Source organism: Chlamydotis macqueenii, chromosome 2 (assembly GCF_036417535.1).
Source record: "Chlamydotis macqueenii isolate bChlMac1 chromosome 2, bChlMac1.mat, whole genome shotgun sequence".
Classification (NCBI taxonomy): domain Eukaryota; kingdom Metazoa; phylum Chordata; class Aves; order Otidiformes; family Otididae; genus Chlamydotis; species Chlamydotis macqueenii.
Genome location: NC_141557.1, coordinates 30604137 through 30620094, shown reverse-complemented (window position 1 = coordinate 30620094; position 15958 = coordinate 30604137). Strand labels below are relative to the sequence as shown.

The following is a 15958-nucleotide window of genomic DNA, read 5'->3' as shown; positions in this document are numbered from 1 at the left end:
TGTAATTTTGGAGGGGTATAACCTGGACAAGCTTGAGAATTGGGCCCATGTGAACCTGCTGAGGTTCAACAAGGCCGAGTGCAAGGTCCTGCACATGGATCAGGTCAACCCCTGGTATCAGTTACAGACAAGGAGATGAAGGGATTGAGTGCAGCCCCGCCGAGAGGGATTTGGGGGTACTGGTGCATGAAGAGCTGGGCATGAGCCAGCAATGTGCACTTGCAGCCCAGAAAGCCAACTGTATCCTCAGCTGCATAAAAAGAAACATGGCCAGCAGACTGAGGGAGGTGATTCTCCCCCTCTACTCGTGAGACCCCACCTGAGCTCTTGTGAGACCCCACCTGCAGTATTGCATCCAGCTCTGGAGCCCCCAACATAAGAAGGGCGTGCATCTGTTGGAGTGAGTCCAGAGGAGGCCACAAAGATGATAAGAGGGCTAGAGCACCTCTCCTATGAGGACAGGCTAAGAGAGTGGGGGCTGTTCAGCCTGGAGAAGAGGAATCTTCAGGGAGACCTTATAGCAGCTTTCCAATACTTAAAAGGGGCTTATAAGAAAGATGGGGAGAAACTCTTCAGCAGGTCCCGTTGTGATAGGGCAACGGATAATGGTTTTAAACTCAAAGAAGGTAGATTTAGACTAGATATAAGGAAAAATTGTTCTACAATGAGGGTGGTGGAACACTGGAACAGGTTGCCAAGAGAGGTGGTGGATGCCCCATCCCTGGAAACATTCAAGGCCAGGTTGGACGGGGTTCTGAGCAATCTGATCTGGTTGGAGATGTCCCTGCTCCTTGCAGGGGGGTTGGACTAAATGGCCTTTAAAGGTCCCTTTCAACCCAAACCATTCTATGATTCTGTTAATAGGGAGAGTATTTAGTACTCTTAAACTACAGTTCTTTTCACTAGTAGGCAGAGGAAAATAAACAACAACAATCCTATGAAGTAGCATTTTCATTCTATAAACTAAGTAACAGAGAAATTTACAGTTCTGCCCATGCCTCTCAATTCCCATTTACTTTATCAGACATGCTGCTGCTTTATCGCTGTGGTTAAGTAGTTGAGAATGTTACCTAAATGAGATTAAAACAATTTAAATGATCACTTAAACATTAGTTTGATTAGTTTCTACAAAATAATGTCAACCTTGATATCCTTCAAGTTTTTTATGAACATATGTGAATTTACTGTCCTGATATGTTTCAGCAACTAAATCTAAATTAGATTCACTTGTGCTCGTAACATTTTTTTTTTTTCCTTTTCTCCTCTTCTACTTCCCTGGAGGTGAAATAAATAAAGTTCCTGTGCTATAGCCACTGTCCTAGATTTTTTGATACTGGTGCTAGGTGCAGTAAATTGTACAGCTTTCATTATCTGAGTCTTGATTCCCTAGTGTAAACGCCTAGCAATTCCTCTGGGGTTTTAGCAAAGGATATTCTCAGCCTGGACTGGCACAGTTGTGCTGCTGCTGAGTGTCTCTTGGCTGAGCAGCTGAAAAAAAAAAGACTTCATCCATTACTGGGGCCGTCTACCAAAGAATGTAAGTTAGTTCTGGGAGGATTATGGGGTAGCCATTTAACTTTCAAGCTTTGAGAGCTCCCATGCTGAGTATAGGGATAATGGGTACTGGCGTGCATATAAAATACCCTATGAAGTTACACATAAATGCTTACTGTTTGGTATGTCTTAGCACACTGTAAAACTTTGTACTTACAAGTATGTTTTCCATAAAAATAATCAACACTTTGCAGATAAAGAGAAAGATTCTCTGTTTCCCTCTCCTCGCCTGCTAAATGTGGAAGGAGATTTGCTGTGAAGGAAGAGGAATTTTTTTGGTAGACGAGAGTTGCGTTTGGCACAATCTGCCTAAAGAAGCCATGAGCATGCTCTCATTTTGGGTCAGCTCTTTTGTCTAGCAGTGGATCTTAACCAGAGATCTCAAAGCAGCAAAAAACTTCTATTTTTATATTGAAAATAAAATAGTGTACTCTTGCCAGATAATAATGACACTTTATAAAGTAAAGGAGCCTATTTTTCTTAGGCAGATCTGTTTCCTATATACAGTTTTAGTGGCTGAGGTAAGTTTGCAGTCTAGTATCTTGCACTTCATAGCTTTAATGCTTATTTTTGTGTGTTTGGAAAGTACAAAGTACAACAGATGCATCCTGCATTGAGCTTTCAATCTTAACTTATTTTATAGCTTAGAGCAAACAGGTAAAGGAAAAAAAATAATTAATTTACAGTGGGATATATTAAAATGTCATAATTAATCAGTTAAAACACATTCTTTTCCATACGTGATATTTTCTGTCTCTGAAATCCTTTCCTTTCTGTTAGCTCTGCTACTAATCCTGCCACTAGCTGTAGGCCTTTAAAGTCAGAAAATGCAACATCAGTCAGGAGACATGTGGCTGTGAAAACCAGTGAGCATGTGGGAGGAGTGCTTTTACAGGTCGCCTGCTATAGTTGTTCTTTGACAAATCCATCTGAATTAGCATCACTGGAGCCTGCTGATATTCCTGCTTCCACACACCTTCGCCTTCATCTCTTAGCTGCTGCTGTTGCCAACCCTCATTTTGCGTTCCCAGATCTGTAATCTGTTTCAGTGTTTGTTGGCAGTACTGGGGGGGCTTTGACCTCACAAACATGACTACCAAAACTTATGGCAAGCATTGAAATAGACTTTGCACCTGAAACTCCACTGTGTATGGCTGTGTGTACAGTCTTCAGCTAGTAATTGTTTCTTAATATTTTGGGGAAAGAGGAAATGGAATATAGAGTAACTCCTCTGACTGATGGTCAAAGTTCAAGAGATGCCATTAGTAGCAATGGACACTCAAGTAAAGGTCCTAAACCCCTTTTTTACTAAATGTATTTGATCATACTATTTGTACCTGTATCCAGAGGTGTCTCCAATGAAAAGACCTACTTGTGTAGACCTAATTTAGGCACAAGTCTTTGTTGCCTGCAGAAGGGCAGGGCAGGGAGTGGTGGGAGAGAAAACCTTGAAGATAGCATTCTGATGCTAGAGGCATCCTCTAGATAGTCCTAGCTGACACAGGGGTGGGCTCTACCCACCCAGTTTGGTAGGGTACAGAGACAATTTTATACACCTTCTTTCTTTTTCACCTTTAACTTGAGGCTGTATGCTTTGACAATTGCCTGTGTTCTGGTCTCTTTATCTAATCTATCTGTCTATGTGGCCTCCGTGTTCTTATTAGTGATGAATGGAAAAGGCTATTAAAGTTTCAGCATGCTTAATAGTGTCCAGAGCCAATCTGCTGTATGACAGATGCAGCAATAGGTAACTATTTGGTGGACACAGAGGATCTATGGATCTGAGGAATTGGTCCAAACTGGTCCAAATGTGATCTGTAGAAGTGCAGGTTTCTTTTTGTATGCATCACATATGCTATGAATAAGCAATATGACTACCAAATACAATGGATCTGTCACTGTTAAATAAGCACATTGTGTCTGTTACTATAGTGGTTCTTATTTCTCAGAGAAATGATTTGATGCTTGTAAAACAAATGTATGAATAAATGGCTAATCTCACTAAATACTTGAACTTGACTTCAAAGGGTTAACTGTCCTTTGGTTTGAATTGTATAATATATAACAAATTTGTTTCAAAATCTGTTGAAGTTAATGGATATTTTTCAACTGAATTCAGTAAGTTCTGGATCAGGTCCATAGAGAGTGCAAAACTATGTGCATTGCCTGGAGTGTCTGTCTGGGTTTTTCTATGGTTTGCAAATCTACAAAGAGATGGAAAGTTGGATGCAAATGTTTTTTTCTAGAATATTTTAGAAGTTTATTTAAGAGGGGTGGTGTGTCTTGATGCCCCCAGACTTTCCTGATGTCTCAGGAAATTTCAATAGATTCCTTTGCAAATCTAGTGTGTATTTCCACATATCTGTCATTCAGAAACTTGACTTAATAAATAATCTAAAACACTGCAAAAGAGAGCTATGTAGAGCTGATTCCTCTTTTACACCAGAATAAGTCCGCTGACTTATTAGTGTTAATTCTTACTGTATCTGGCTTGCAAAAATGAAGAACCAAAGAAATGAATGCAAGAATTTGACCTACAAGGTAAAAGTTATGTGAAGGGGCCTTGGATATTTCCTTTGAAAAAGTGTGTTTATGCCTTTGAGGTGGAAGATTTTAATTCATTCCTGTTCATCCTTTATTTTTTCTTTTCTTGTTTTAGTGTGTGTGTGTATTTCCCCAGCATTCTTTGAATGTATTGTTCTGAGGGGCAAAAAGAAAGATTAATGCAGCTGAGTTAGTATCAGTTATTGTTTTCTTCCTAATATCCTGCAGCGTTATGTTGCTTTAACATATGCACATTCAGAGTTTTGAACATTGTGGGAAAAGGTTTCACTGGCATCCATTCTTGCCATTAAAGTGCTTCCCATCTGAATATTGCCTGCCAAAGTATGTGGTATCCTGCAGAGCGAGAGGATGAGGACATAGATTGCAATGAAGCTGAACAGTTTGCACTTCCTAACGGTGACACCAGACATCAATCTTTTGTAGAGACAGTCCAGAATACAGGAGAATAAGATATCTCACCCCTCACCCACTCCCCCAAAAAACAAAAGAAGAATTATTTTCTCTTTTTTCCCATTTCATTCCAGCAGTTTTCTTCTAATATCCTCCAAGATGAGTATGATCTCAAATTGCATAAGCTGACATTTCAGTGGCTGAGATGCTTTTGGGGAAGGAAAAAAAAAAGAAAAGAATTTAAGTTAAAAAAAAAACAAGCCAGGTTCTCTGTAGTACCTTTTTAAAAAAAAAAAAAAGAATTTTTTTTTAAATTTGGTCTCAGTTCTCTTTATCATCAAGCTAAGGAGCAGAGTGCTAATTTGGTCACAGTTAATGTGTTTCACACATTTATACCACAGTTCGACATCAGTATTCAGTGACCCCAAGTTGTATTATACAGGTTGGCAAACGCTCAGAACTAAAGATTGCCAGTTCTGTCATCGGCCATATTTGGAGAAGCTTGAGTCAGGTTTGCAGCTTGTATAAAGTGGCGTAGATCTACGGAAGTTACTTTGCACCAGCTGCTGAGGATCTTCTCCTTTACACAGAAATTTGTTGCCGGCTTTTATTTTAATATATAAATTTAACTTCACCAACAGGATGATTTATAGTTGTGCAATTAATGACCCATATGCTCCTCTTTGTAGTAAAATAGGTGCAGAAAGAGCTAAGTGCTAGAGAAATTGCTACATCAATGAGCTGCAGAAGTTAACATATACTGTGTCACTCAGTCAAGAGGCTGTGAGGGTGTAAGGTTGATAAACCTTGCTAGAACCAGTAGGAACCATCGCTAAAGAAAGAATAATCAAAGAACTTGGGCCAAATAGTGGACTTAGGCTGAGAAACGCTTGACAGGATGCTTGGCAGGGCTTAGGACTGGGTTCACAAACAGCATTTTGTGCTATGATTTAATTATCCTTGAAAATGCCACAGCACCAGTTTAATTTTTGGTATAAATCAGAGCTGTTTTCAAACTCTTAAAGCTAAAGAATCTTGTGTGAAAGCCAGAAAAACAGGAAAACGGGTTACCCAAATCAAGCCTTACACACCCATGAAAGAGACAAGTGATTGTGTAACAGCAGCTGCAGTCATGGTTCCTCATGATCCAGAGCTCAGGTAAACTAAACTTTCACCAGCTGTAGAGCTGCTCCAAGCAACTAGAGAACTTGAACAATTGGCTTCAGGAGGGTTTGAGAAAAGGTTGGTCAGGCAAGTTGGTGTTGCAGAATTTGTGAGACCTGCTGTGTACTGAAAGACTTGCCAAATATTCCACTGTTTTCAGAGGTTACATATATACACATTACTAAAACTTCATTCCTTCTGTGTATTCCTTCATCTTTTGAATTTTTCCTGTTTGTCTTTGTGGAAGTGTCCAAATCCAACATTTGCATGCTAAAATTGCTTTGGATCATTTGTCTTCTCAATATCTTTCCCCATGAAGGAATGCACCTTCATTTTTTTATTAAAACTGTGAGTGAAGTCAGAGATTGAGTCACTGTGAATTAATTTCTGAATCCTTACCTAATAAATTTGGATTCCTTTGTGGTTTTCCATGGCATGTGTGGGAAGAGACTGTTCAATTCCCGGCAACTGTATGAAAAGCTCACAAGCTGTGGGTTAGGACTGTCCTAATGCAATTAACTAAGACTCTTACTCTTGTTTACATTGATATAGCTACATTGCATGAAGTTTGATCCATGCAGCTTAGCTTCCGAGGGAGCTACTCCTACTAGAAGAGCCTGAGTCTTTGGGAACATCGTGGCTTTTTCTAAACTTTCCATTGGTATCCTATGCTTATGAGGATGCCAAGTAACATAGGGCACGTATGGATTGAGAAGACCATTATTTTTGACCTGGCCAAGCTCTGCTTTTGTAGCCACATGATCTCTTAAATATTTTACAGATTCAGAAGTGTATCTAAGTATAATTCGCAGTCCCTCGGATTCTTGCTAAGAGGAGATATGATCTGGCCTGTTGTTTGTTCTGGGTAACATATGTAATACTTTGGCTTGTCTTGATTCTTCCCACGTTTCCCTAGACCATTCTGCATCTTAAATTTTACAGATCTTATTGTGGATTTTTTGTGTGGGAGCAGTTTTGTGTTTTCAACTGGTATGGCAGCAGATCAAGCAGGAGGTTTTGGCTTGTGGACAGATTCTGGAGGCAGGTTTTGTAGAAGGTTGCTCCAATTTTTGGCTTGTAAGCCATGGGAGCATATACCATGTATTACTTGATTATACATTAGCCCACTCACTAAATAGTTTTCTGACCGCATACAGTAACTTAAGAAGGAGGCTGAAAAACAGAGATAATACTGAACAAAGCACAGAAAAAGCACATCTTGCATCACGGAAGGATCAGATGCTGACCATCTAGTGAAATTTCCTATTTAAGCTACTGGATTGCAACTATGTAGGTTACAAAGTGTCTCGTGGTAGCATTATTTTCTGTTTGTGACTGAATGTGTGTCATGCTGCACGATTGCCTATCCTAGAATTACCTGGGTACCGCAATATACTCCACTGCAAAAAGACCAAAGAGGACTAGATGGTGCTGAGCTGAAGAGGTGCTTCTGAGTTGTTCCGCTTCTGATAAACAAATTCTGGGAGCAAAGGCTAGCTGATTCTGTTTTTTCTGTTATTCTAAACAGCAGTGGAACATCTGCTTTCTAAGTGCGGAGAAACTGGTCTGTGTCAGGTGCATGCACTGATAGGTGCTTCTCAATAAAAATGTGCAGAATTAAGTTAAGAAAATTATTTGAAGCTATATAGTGAATCAAGTCTAATTCACCACTTGAACTCAGATCTCCGTACATTTAGTCTTTTGATTTACATATGTGATCATCCTGAGAATATAAACTGCTGACACTCACTGTTGCCAAGGCCACAATATAAGAAAAATGTGTCTTATTAGAAAAAAAAAAAAAACCAAACTCATGTACATTTCCCTGTATACACACTTTGTGTGTGGTATATGATACAGTCTTCCAGATAAATTCCTTGGATCTAATCCTGTTCTCATTAAACCCATACAGCCCTATGCTTACACTAACATAACTGAGGAAAGAATTTGTTCCTGTAAGAGTTACATTTCTAATAAGAAGGAAGCAGAGTCTTTTGGCAAATAATCTTGCAGCTCTTATTGAACAACACTAAACCAAAAAACATAAAGCAAAGTTGGATCAGAAGAGTAACAAAAGAGAGACTACACCCCAACAGACTAATCAGGGGAGTCATGTACGGATCATATTTACTTCTGTTGTGGAGATGATGACTAATCTGTGTGGGCAGATTTCTGTTTTCATGTGAAGTGGAATGGATTCTAGGGTGACTTCCCAATTTTAATAAGGGCATCAACTCTGGGTCCCAAAATCCAGTGTTTTAGCCAACCTTTATTTTAAAAATCTGGTAATTGTCCCTCCTAGTAACAAAACTTAAGTGGTGCCCTGTCTCAGTGGTTATTCATCCAGTGCACGTGTAGAATCCAGCAGGGAATGAGACTCTGAAAAAGCCTTGCATGAGAAGAAATTTATTGAAGCATTTCAGAAGCATCAGCAGAACAAATCAGTTAGAACAAGGCGGGAAGGTAGTAAATAATCAAACAGTTGTTTTGTGCATAAGAAAAGCTAATGGTTTAGTAAATAAATTATTTAAATACTATGTATTCTTCTCTGGTTTATCTTTGTAGGGAGGGTTGAAAAGGAATGACTGGAAGATTTACCTTCCAGACCATTTTTCTTTCCTCAGTCGTCCTAGGGTTTCTGCTAATTTTGATTGGAGAGAAGTAGACCCGTGAGGTGATCCCATTGCTATTGCTTGTAGGCAAACACAGCACAGAGTACCTGCCTCTGCAGTGCTGCAGGTTACAACTGCTCAAGGAAGCAGCAGTTTCCATGCTGGGCTCGGCAGGGACCATGGCATGAGCAAGGGGTTTCTTGCCACATGCTTGCCTTAGTGGACTTCATCGTAATGTGGTAATCTGTGCCACAGTAAATGTAATTTTGCTATCTTCTACATTTCTAGCTAGGTAAATTGTAGTTCAGTTCCTCACCGAGTACTGAAGGTATCTAATCTTGTAAGAGATAGCAAGCATAGTCAAACTGAAGGTTCTCTTTAAATTTAAGTAGATGCTGAGAGGAAACTTTCACCTGTTTTCCTAGCTACAGTCAACATTGACTGAAAGAGAATGGAAACTTTACATGACTCATCATATGGAGCTATGGAGCTATTTCTAAATAATCTGTATTTTTTTCTCCCACTTTATATCCAGGTTTTATAAAGCTATGTGCAAAGAAATTACTCCCTTTTAATTAAAAGGTCTGCCTAATCTTGTTTATTAAGTAAAGATTAATCAAATCTTTACCATTTCACTGGTTTCAAGAATTGTGTAAAGTGTTTACTTTCATTAACATCAGTCCTTGAAATGACTACAGGGGTTTTTTGGCATACATATTTTCTCCTGTGTTAATCAAAATGTGTTGAGCTGTGGAAATCACTGAAAGCTACAGAAATGAACAAAAATGAAGTCTCATTTTGAACCCTCCGCATTATGTATTCTTAAAGAGAACTCTTAATGTGCATGATGACTAGTTTCTACTATCATTATAGAAATACTTCGGAAGTAGTGAAGTACACCCCAGGCATTGGATCTGTCTTTGAGTCTCAGAGGAAGGGATCTGATTAGTGCCAAAAGATGAATTTGAAATAGAAAAAAATTAGGGCTGACTAGAATCATTGGTTGCCATACCAATATGGTTGTGATGGTGTGTGAAACGTTATATTTTTTGTATCAAGTAGGAGGAGGAGAGAGGGAAGAAGTGGAAAAAAATGATAACATCATTAATCTTTCTTCCTTTTGGAAAACACAGAAAAGAAGATAAAGTGGGAGTGCTGCAAAAAGCTTGGCTTCCGCTTCTTGATAACCAGTGCTTCATTGGTGCTGCAAGGCTACTATTCAGTTCCCCAAAGCCTCCTCTTCTCTAGACTCTTTCCTCAGACTCTTGCTTTCTTCTTCTGTCAATAGAATTCGTATATTGGACTAATGCTAAAGAAGACAAATCTTCCTTTTCCTTTAGAATTCATATTAGGATACAAATATCTCAACCACTTGGAGCCCACTGATTTTAGCAGCTGCGGGTCTGGCTCTGAGATAACTTCATGGAGACTTGAAGAGCTAGAGTGAAAACTGAGGGTCAGATGATAATCCATCCATCATGCAGCAATTCCTGTGTAGCACCAATTTTCTTTCCTTCCTCACCTATCTACATGGCACAATTCATTCTCTTTTGAGATTACATGTTGATTCTTTTACAGTTTATATTGGCTGATGGAAGAAAATATTCATTGATTCTGTGCAATGGTAATAATAATATATTAAACAATAATTAACTCCAGTAGCGAGATGTAGTTGTTCTGTTCTTCCTCAGATGTGAATAGCTCGTTGAGTCTCTACCCATTAACAGGAACCTAGGGAATGCCACACTGGGAAAGGAGGCCCTTGCTGTGTTAGGTTATAATTTGTATACCTTTTCTCACAGCTACATGAAAAGGAAATGCTACCTTTATCTTCTGTTAGAGATAGTTCTTCATAATACCAGAAGATGCAGAAGCTTTCCAGGACCCAACTGGGTGAAATAATCAGGAACTTAAAACTGGTCCCACTGTGAGCAGGAGGTTGGACTAGAGACCTCCTGTAGTTTTCTCCATCCTGAATTGACTTATGATTCTATCATATTAATTGTCCTGAATCAAAAATAGTGGGTCTGGGCGTATGTGTATTGCAGTTATGTATTTTTTTTCAATTGTATTTACCAATCGCATTTGACTTGGAAAACATCAACAATTCTATTAGAGCATTGTCTAGATGGCTTCTCTAGTCCTGTCACCTACTTTTTTCCTGTAGCTTCATGAGAGAATTTGAACTGGAGAGATCTACAAAGTGCAGTAATGCTTCCTGTTTTTTTACATAAACTTTTTAAAAAAACTGTGTTGGAATTGGCCATATCTCAGTCTTGCTTTCTTTTTTGGTAATTATGCAATAATACACGTGAGATAGTGCACGTGAGAGAGTCTTTTATAATTTTGTCCTCATTCAAATAACTTTTCTCATATTATGTTAAGTTATCATCATTATGAATGAAAAAGTGAAACCACAACTCTTCTATAGACACATACATTTTGGTTTCTGTCGCGAGTGAGCAGTCAGCTGTATTCCTTGAAGAGTGCTTGATCTGTTTTTAACATTTGTGAGATGTCTTTTAGGCATTATGCTTATAATATTTTTAATGTACTAATGGTTACAGACTGAGTTTTGAGGTGATCTATTTCACACTTATTCATGATGTTATTCTTTTGCTTCAAATGAAAAGTTATTGATGATCAGTTTCTTCAGATAAGTTTTTAAGACAAAAATTATTTGCGATCACCAACTCTGTCTGTTTTGCCATGGTATTTAACATAGTCTGTGCCATTGACGTCAGCAAGAATAAGATTAAGGAGCAGGATTTAATTTACTTAGCTGTAACAGAATAAGTCAGAAATAGCTTCAGCAGTTTAAATTACTTGTGGCAGAATTGTTTGTTTATGTCCCTAATATTCCTGTGGTATATTTTTGAATGATAGATCGTTTAAGCTGGCTCGCACATCTGAAAGATTAACATTTTACCTCTGTTCTCTTACCTTATTCCATATTCTTGTTAGTGTAAGAGGCAGTTTAACTGAAAAATGAATGCTAATAAAATGCCTTTTTAGTAATTCATTTTGAAAACCATTTGACCTTAACTACAATGAAAGTAGACTGTAAAAATCATCATGGATTCCCTTCCTTGAACTTTTCACAATGCTGAAAAATGACTGAGGGAAAGAAGCAAGATCCAGTTACTGTACCCTGTTTGTACAGCTGTACTTCATTGAGTGGAGGCTTGTGTTACACACAGTTTGTGATAGGAAGTAAATGCTTTTAAAACAACTAAGGAGACGGGTCTTTAACCTCCACCTTTTCAGATGCTTTGTTCACTCATTTAGCTTCTGTCGAGGTCTTGGGAAACATTTCAAATACAAATTATTATTGAATACTGAAGCTCACCTGAATAATTCATCTCCTTGTGAGCTCGGTAGTCAGAGATGCATTAAGATGTTGTTGGGGTTTGTTTTTTTTGTTAGGGTTTTTTTTTTTGAGAGGGAGATCACTAATTCTTGATATAGTGAACCCTTGTTCCTTCAGGAACAAATGTATTTAAAGAAGGAAGAATTCTCAGATTGAGTGTTAAGTGTTTTATGATAGTTGAAATTACAGTTTTAATTCAGCAATTGTGAGGATTTTCAAGGACTTAAAGGACATTCAAAAATTATATTGTCATGTAAATTACCAAACTGTCAACTAGATTTAAAATTCCCAGTTTCTAGGATACAAGACTGTTACCTTCTGTTACAAGACTGTGTAGTCCTCTGAAATGGCGAAGACACCTTGAGATTCATTAAGAGGATTTTTTGGCATTACTTTACATTGCAAGTACATGTTAATCACCAGACCTAAAGTATTTGATGTAAGTTTGGAACCAGATAATTTCAGGGCTTTTAATACACATTATAAGATCATTCTGTGAATGTGATTCTCTGCCAAAGACACTTCTCTAATTGCTCTGGTGAAACAAGTCAGTGGCAATGGGAATGTGCAGCTGGTGGACAGCCAGTTAACTTTTAATTTCTGTAATCAGCTGGGACTTCAAGTATACTTCATCCCATGAAGTACGTGTGACCTTAAATTTAGGTTTATGTTAAATAGGCATTATTTGGGCTGCATCAACCACCCACTTTCTCATTTTGCTATATGTAAGGTCATCCTTGTAGCTATGCATCTGGTGGCCATGAACATTTCTATCTTAACCTCCCACTTAAGACTGTCCAGATATCAATATACAGTGCAGAGAGGCCACCCAGATCTGCACTTAATGAGGAAATGCCTTGAAATACAATCAGGATTTTGAAATACTCTTCACTCCAGTAGGTTAGACGTGTCATGCCTTCAGAGGACATGGCTGACACTGGTTTTGCCCTTATTCCAGCAACTTTTTTTTTAACTGTAACGCAGTAGAGCCACTTCTCTCCTTTGGCTGGGTCCAGAGTTCCCAGCAAGAAACCATTTGTTTTTCTGTTTGTCACTAGTGGGCAGGCAATGGCTGTGTTTTGTGGTCTGTTGTACAAGTGGGCTTGAAAATGTGTGTATTTCAGAAAACTGTAAGTATAACAGCAAACACCAGTTAAGTTGTTTAAATTGGAGCATAAGATTTTTGCAACATTTTGTGTCCCCTTCTAGTCTTCAATAAACAAATGCAGGCATGAAAGCATCCTCAGTCCTTGTCCCTCTGAACCCCATGACAGAGCTCTTACTGACCCATGTTTTCAGGACTCAGCTCAGGCTTTCTGGCTGGTTAACTCACAGATCCTTCTGCTCTTCCCGCAATGACTTGAGTTCCTGCCACTGCCTCACCTTCCTCAGCATGAAAGTTACGTTGACTTATGTCCACTTACTGGCATTTAACCCAGCCTACCCAAACTCAGCTCTGAACATTAGGTTTTGTTACTTTCTATACTATGGTAAAATAGCAAGGTGTAAGTTAGGGGATTAGTTGCTTTTAGCTTAAGAAAAAAGGCCTTCGGAAACAAATGTTACTTTGTTCTCTAGTACATACCTCATTAGAAATTGTGTTTTGCAGAGGTTAATGTACTGTGGGCAGCGCACCAAGTACATCATAGTTCTGAAGATTACAACTTATTCACAGCCTTGAGACAATCTGTACTGCAGAAATACACCTCCTGGGTAAGTTGCACCAGATTTGACAAACAAATTAATGTCAACAAGATTTAGTAAAAGTGAAAATGTAGAGTTTAATTCTCTTCAAAGAAAAACATAAATTATTTAAGATATTTGGCACTGAAAGCACAGAAGTTGAAACTGAAGAAGCTGAGAAATGTAAGTTTTAAAAATACTTTCATTAGTGTTTTTACAGCAAACTTGAAAAGAGATACAGTAGTGAAGTGTAAGAAGGCTAATTATATCCTTGCATTTTTATTTTCATAACTTTTTTTGTATAATGGGACAACTTTTTTCATTTCGTCATTCATACATAAGTACAGGAAAAACTCAGAGTATAGCATAACTACTCTAGAATCTGTCTGTATAACTGAAAGGAGCAGGGAGAGTAATCATTAGTAAAGATTGCTTAGGACATGTAAATGTATTTATTTGTCTCTGCTTATTGACGTCATGTGTCAGTACTCAGGTAAGTAAGGGCAGTATACCATTACCTTTACCTAGTGTTATTTCAGATGTGATTTCTTTTAAATGGTGAGCTGAGTACACATGCAATATAAATTAAGGCGAGTACTCATTTACAGATTTAAAAATTTGTATTTCCAAATACATTCATAAATGTAACACACTATTCAGTGTTTAGTTTTGGGCCCAGAATAACTGCTTATATCCTTAGTCACACTCTTACGTTCTCTTTTACCTCTATTTTTCAACTGAGATTTTAGTTTGTTTGTTTGGTGGCTGTTTGTTTTTTGAAAAAGAATAACAACTTCAAAATTTGGATTTGCAAAATTAGAGATCAAAACCAATATTAATTGTATTTTTGTGCATACAAAATACATAAATATTCTTCTCCAATAAGGTATAGTCCTGGTGGTGGAGGAAATCCATAGTCCTCTGGCAATCTCTACAACTAGCTTGTGAGCAAATGACCTAAAGTGAAAAGTGTGTACTCACACAGGCAATTCCAATGAAACTCCGTTAAATTCAGTAAATTTAGTCTGGATTTATGCTCACATAGCTGAGCATAGACTTAGCTTGTTGTTCATAACTGTTTCAAGCCCATGACATTAGATGAGTTAAAGTGTTAGGTTCCAAAAAAATTACTAGTTCTTCTGGAAACTGTGAAACAGATACTATTTGTTTTGTTTTATAAAGTCTTCTCTGTAAATTCTTGTTATTTTTTTATTCAGAAAATAGTAATCTAATCTAGTAAGAGTGTCTCACATTTTAATGGCCATAATGAACAATAGCGGAAGGGATGCATCTCTGTCACAACCCTGCTTCCTATGTAAATACTACCATGTTAAAGATTTAACCTTTGCACATTTACCCATTGGGACCATATGTGCAAATGCTTAACAAAAACAATAATTCAAAAAAAGACAAAAAGCCTGTGTGTGCATATGGGTGTGTGTATGAGCACTTTGTCTGCCTGCGTGGTTTTGAGGATGATACTTCAGAGGACGTAAGATATTCAGGAAGGCCAAGATGTCTGGCAGCCTTAGATTGTGAAGACCATCCTCAGGACCACACTGGTATCACTTGGCAAATAATACACGTACATTTTAAATTCATCTGTTTTGAGCAAAGGGAAGTCAACCTAGGAATCTGTAATGCTTTTGTGTGCAGTGTTTTTTCCACCAAATGTTTGGTATTAGCCAAGACTTTTTATTAGTGTAAATATTGGTTTACCACCCCCTAGAACTTCTGAGAGGTGTGCCAGTTTTCTTTCTCCAAAGCCTTACTGTGCATGAACACAATTTTTGCTAATTCTTAGAGCACTGCTGTTTTTTCAGACTGCTAGACTTCTCCAGAACCCTGTGGGTGCATCTGTGTCGAAGCTGAAACTCAGGGAAGCCTTCAGTTACTGTCTGAGAGTGATCTGATGTTGCTGAATGTGTGCTGTCGAATGCAGTTTGACGTGCCATTTTGTGGAGGCTGTGAGAAAGTTGTGGTGGATGATGTGGGATTGTGGGACTGTTCTGCTGCCAGCTCCGTATGTGTTTTAAGTTAAACGTTATAAGATAAATAAATCAGCATATCAATCTGTGTGGGTTGTGCTCGAGCTGATTGAAAAGATGTGAAAGGAAAGAGAAGAGAAAAACATGCCTGAAGTACAATCTGTGGTGTGAGATGTAGTCCTGAACTTGGAACCAAATGCTCATTGCTTCAGGCCGCTTGCACACACAGTGTTTCCAGTGGAAGGGACATAGTCAGGCAGACCTGCTGTTGAGACTGAGAGATGGTTTTGAAGCCCGTTTGTGGAGAAAAGATGTGGAAAAAATATACATTCATTTTTAAAAAGAAATCAGCAAGCTAGTGCTATGTAAATCTTCACTTCTGATGAAACGCTTAGTTAAAGTGAAATTGTGGAAAGAGAAAGTAAAATCTACGATTTAATTCTACGAGTACTGGTTCTTAACTTTCCTCCAAGGGTAAGATTTGATTGCAAATAATAGATCCATAATAATTTGATAGCTTTAGGCGATACATTTAGATAAAGGCTTGAATTATGCCTTGTTGGTTTAAAAGCAGGGGAAACATCTGTATATAAATCTGGAAAGGGAATAGGGATCACTGTTCTTTTCAGCAC

The 15958-nt window shown here is 38.2% G+C and overlaps 1 protein-coding gene across 1 annotated transcript in view; it reads left to right on the top strand.

The window, feature by feature from the left end:
* Positions 1 to 15958, top strand: part of AGMO (alkylglycerol monooxygenase) — a 188475-nt gene that overhangs the window by 60810 nt on the left and 111707 nt on the right. The window contains exon 4 of the mRNA XM_086741669.1: positions 13265 to 13368. Within this exon, the coding sequence (XP_086597795.1) occupies positions 13265 to 13368 (104 nt within the window). The remainder of the gene's footprint in view (positions 1 to 13264; positions 13369 to 15958) is intronic.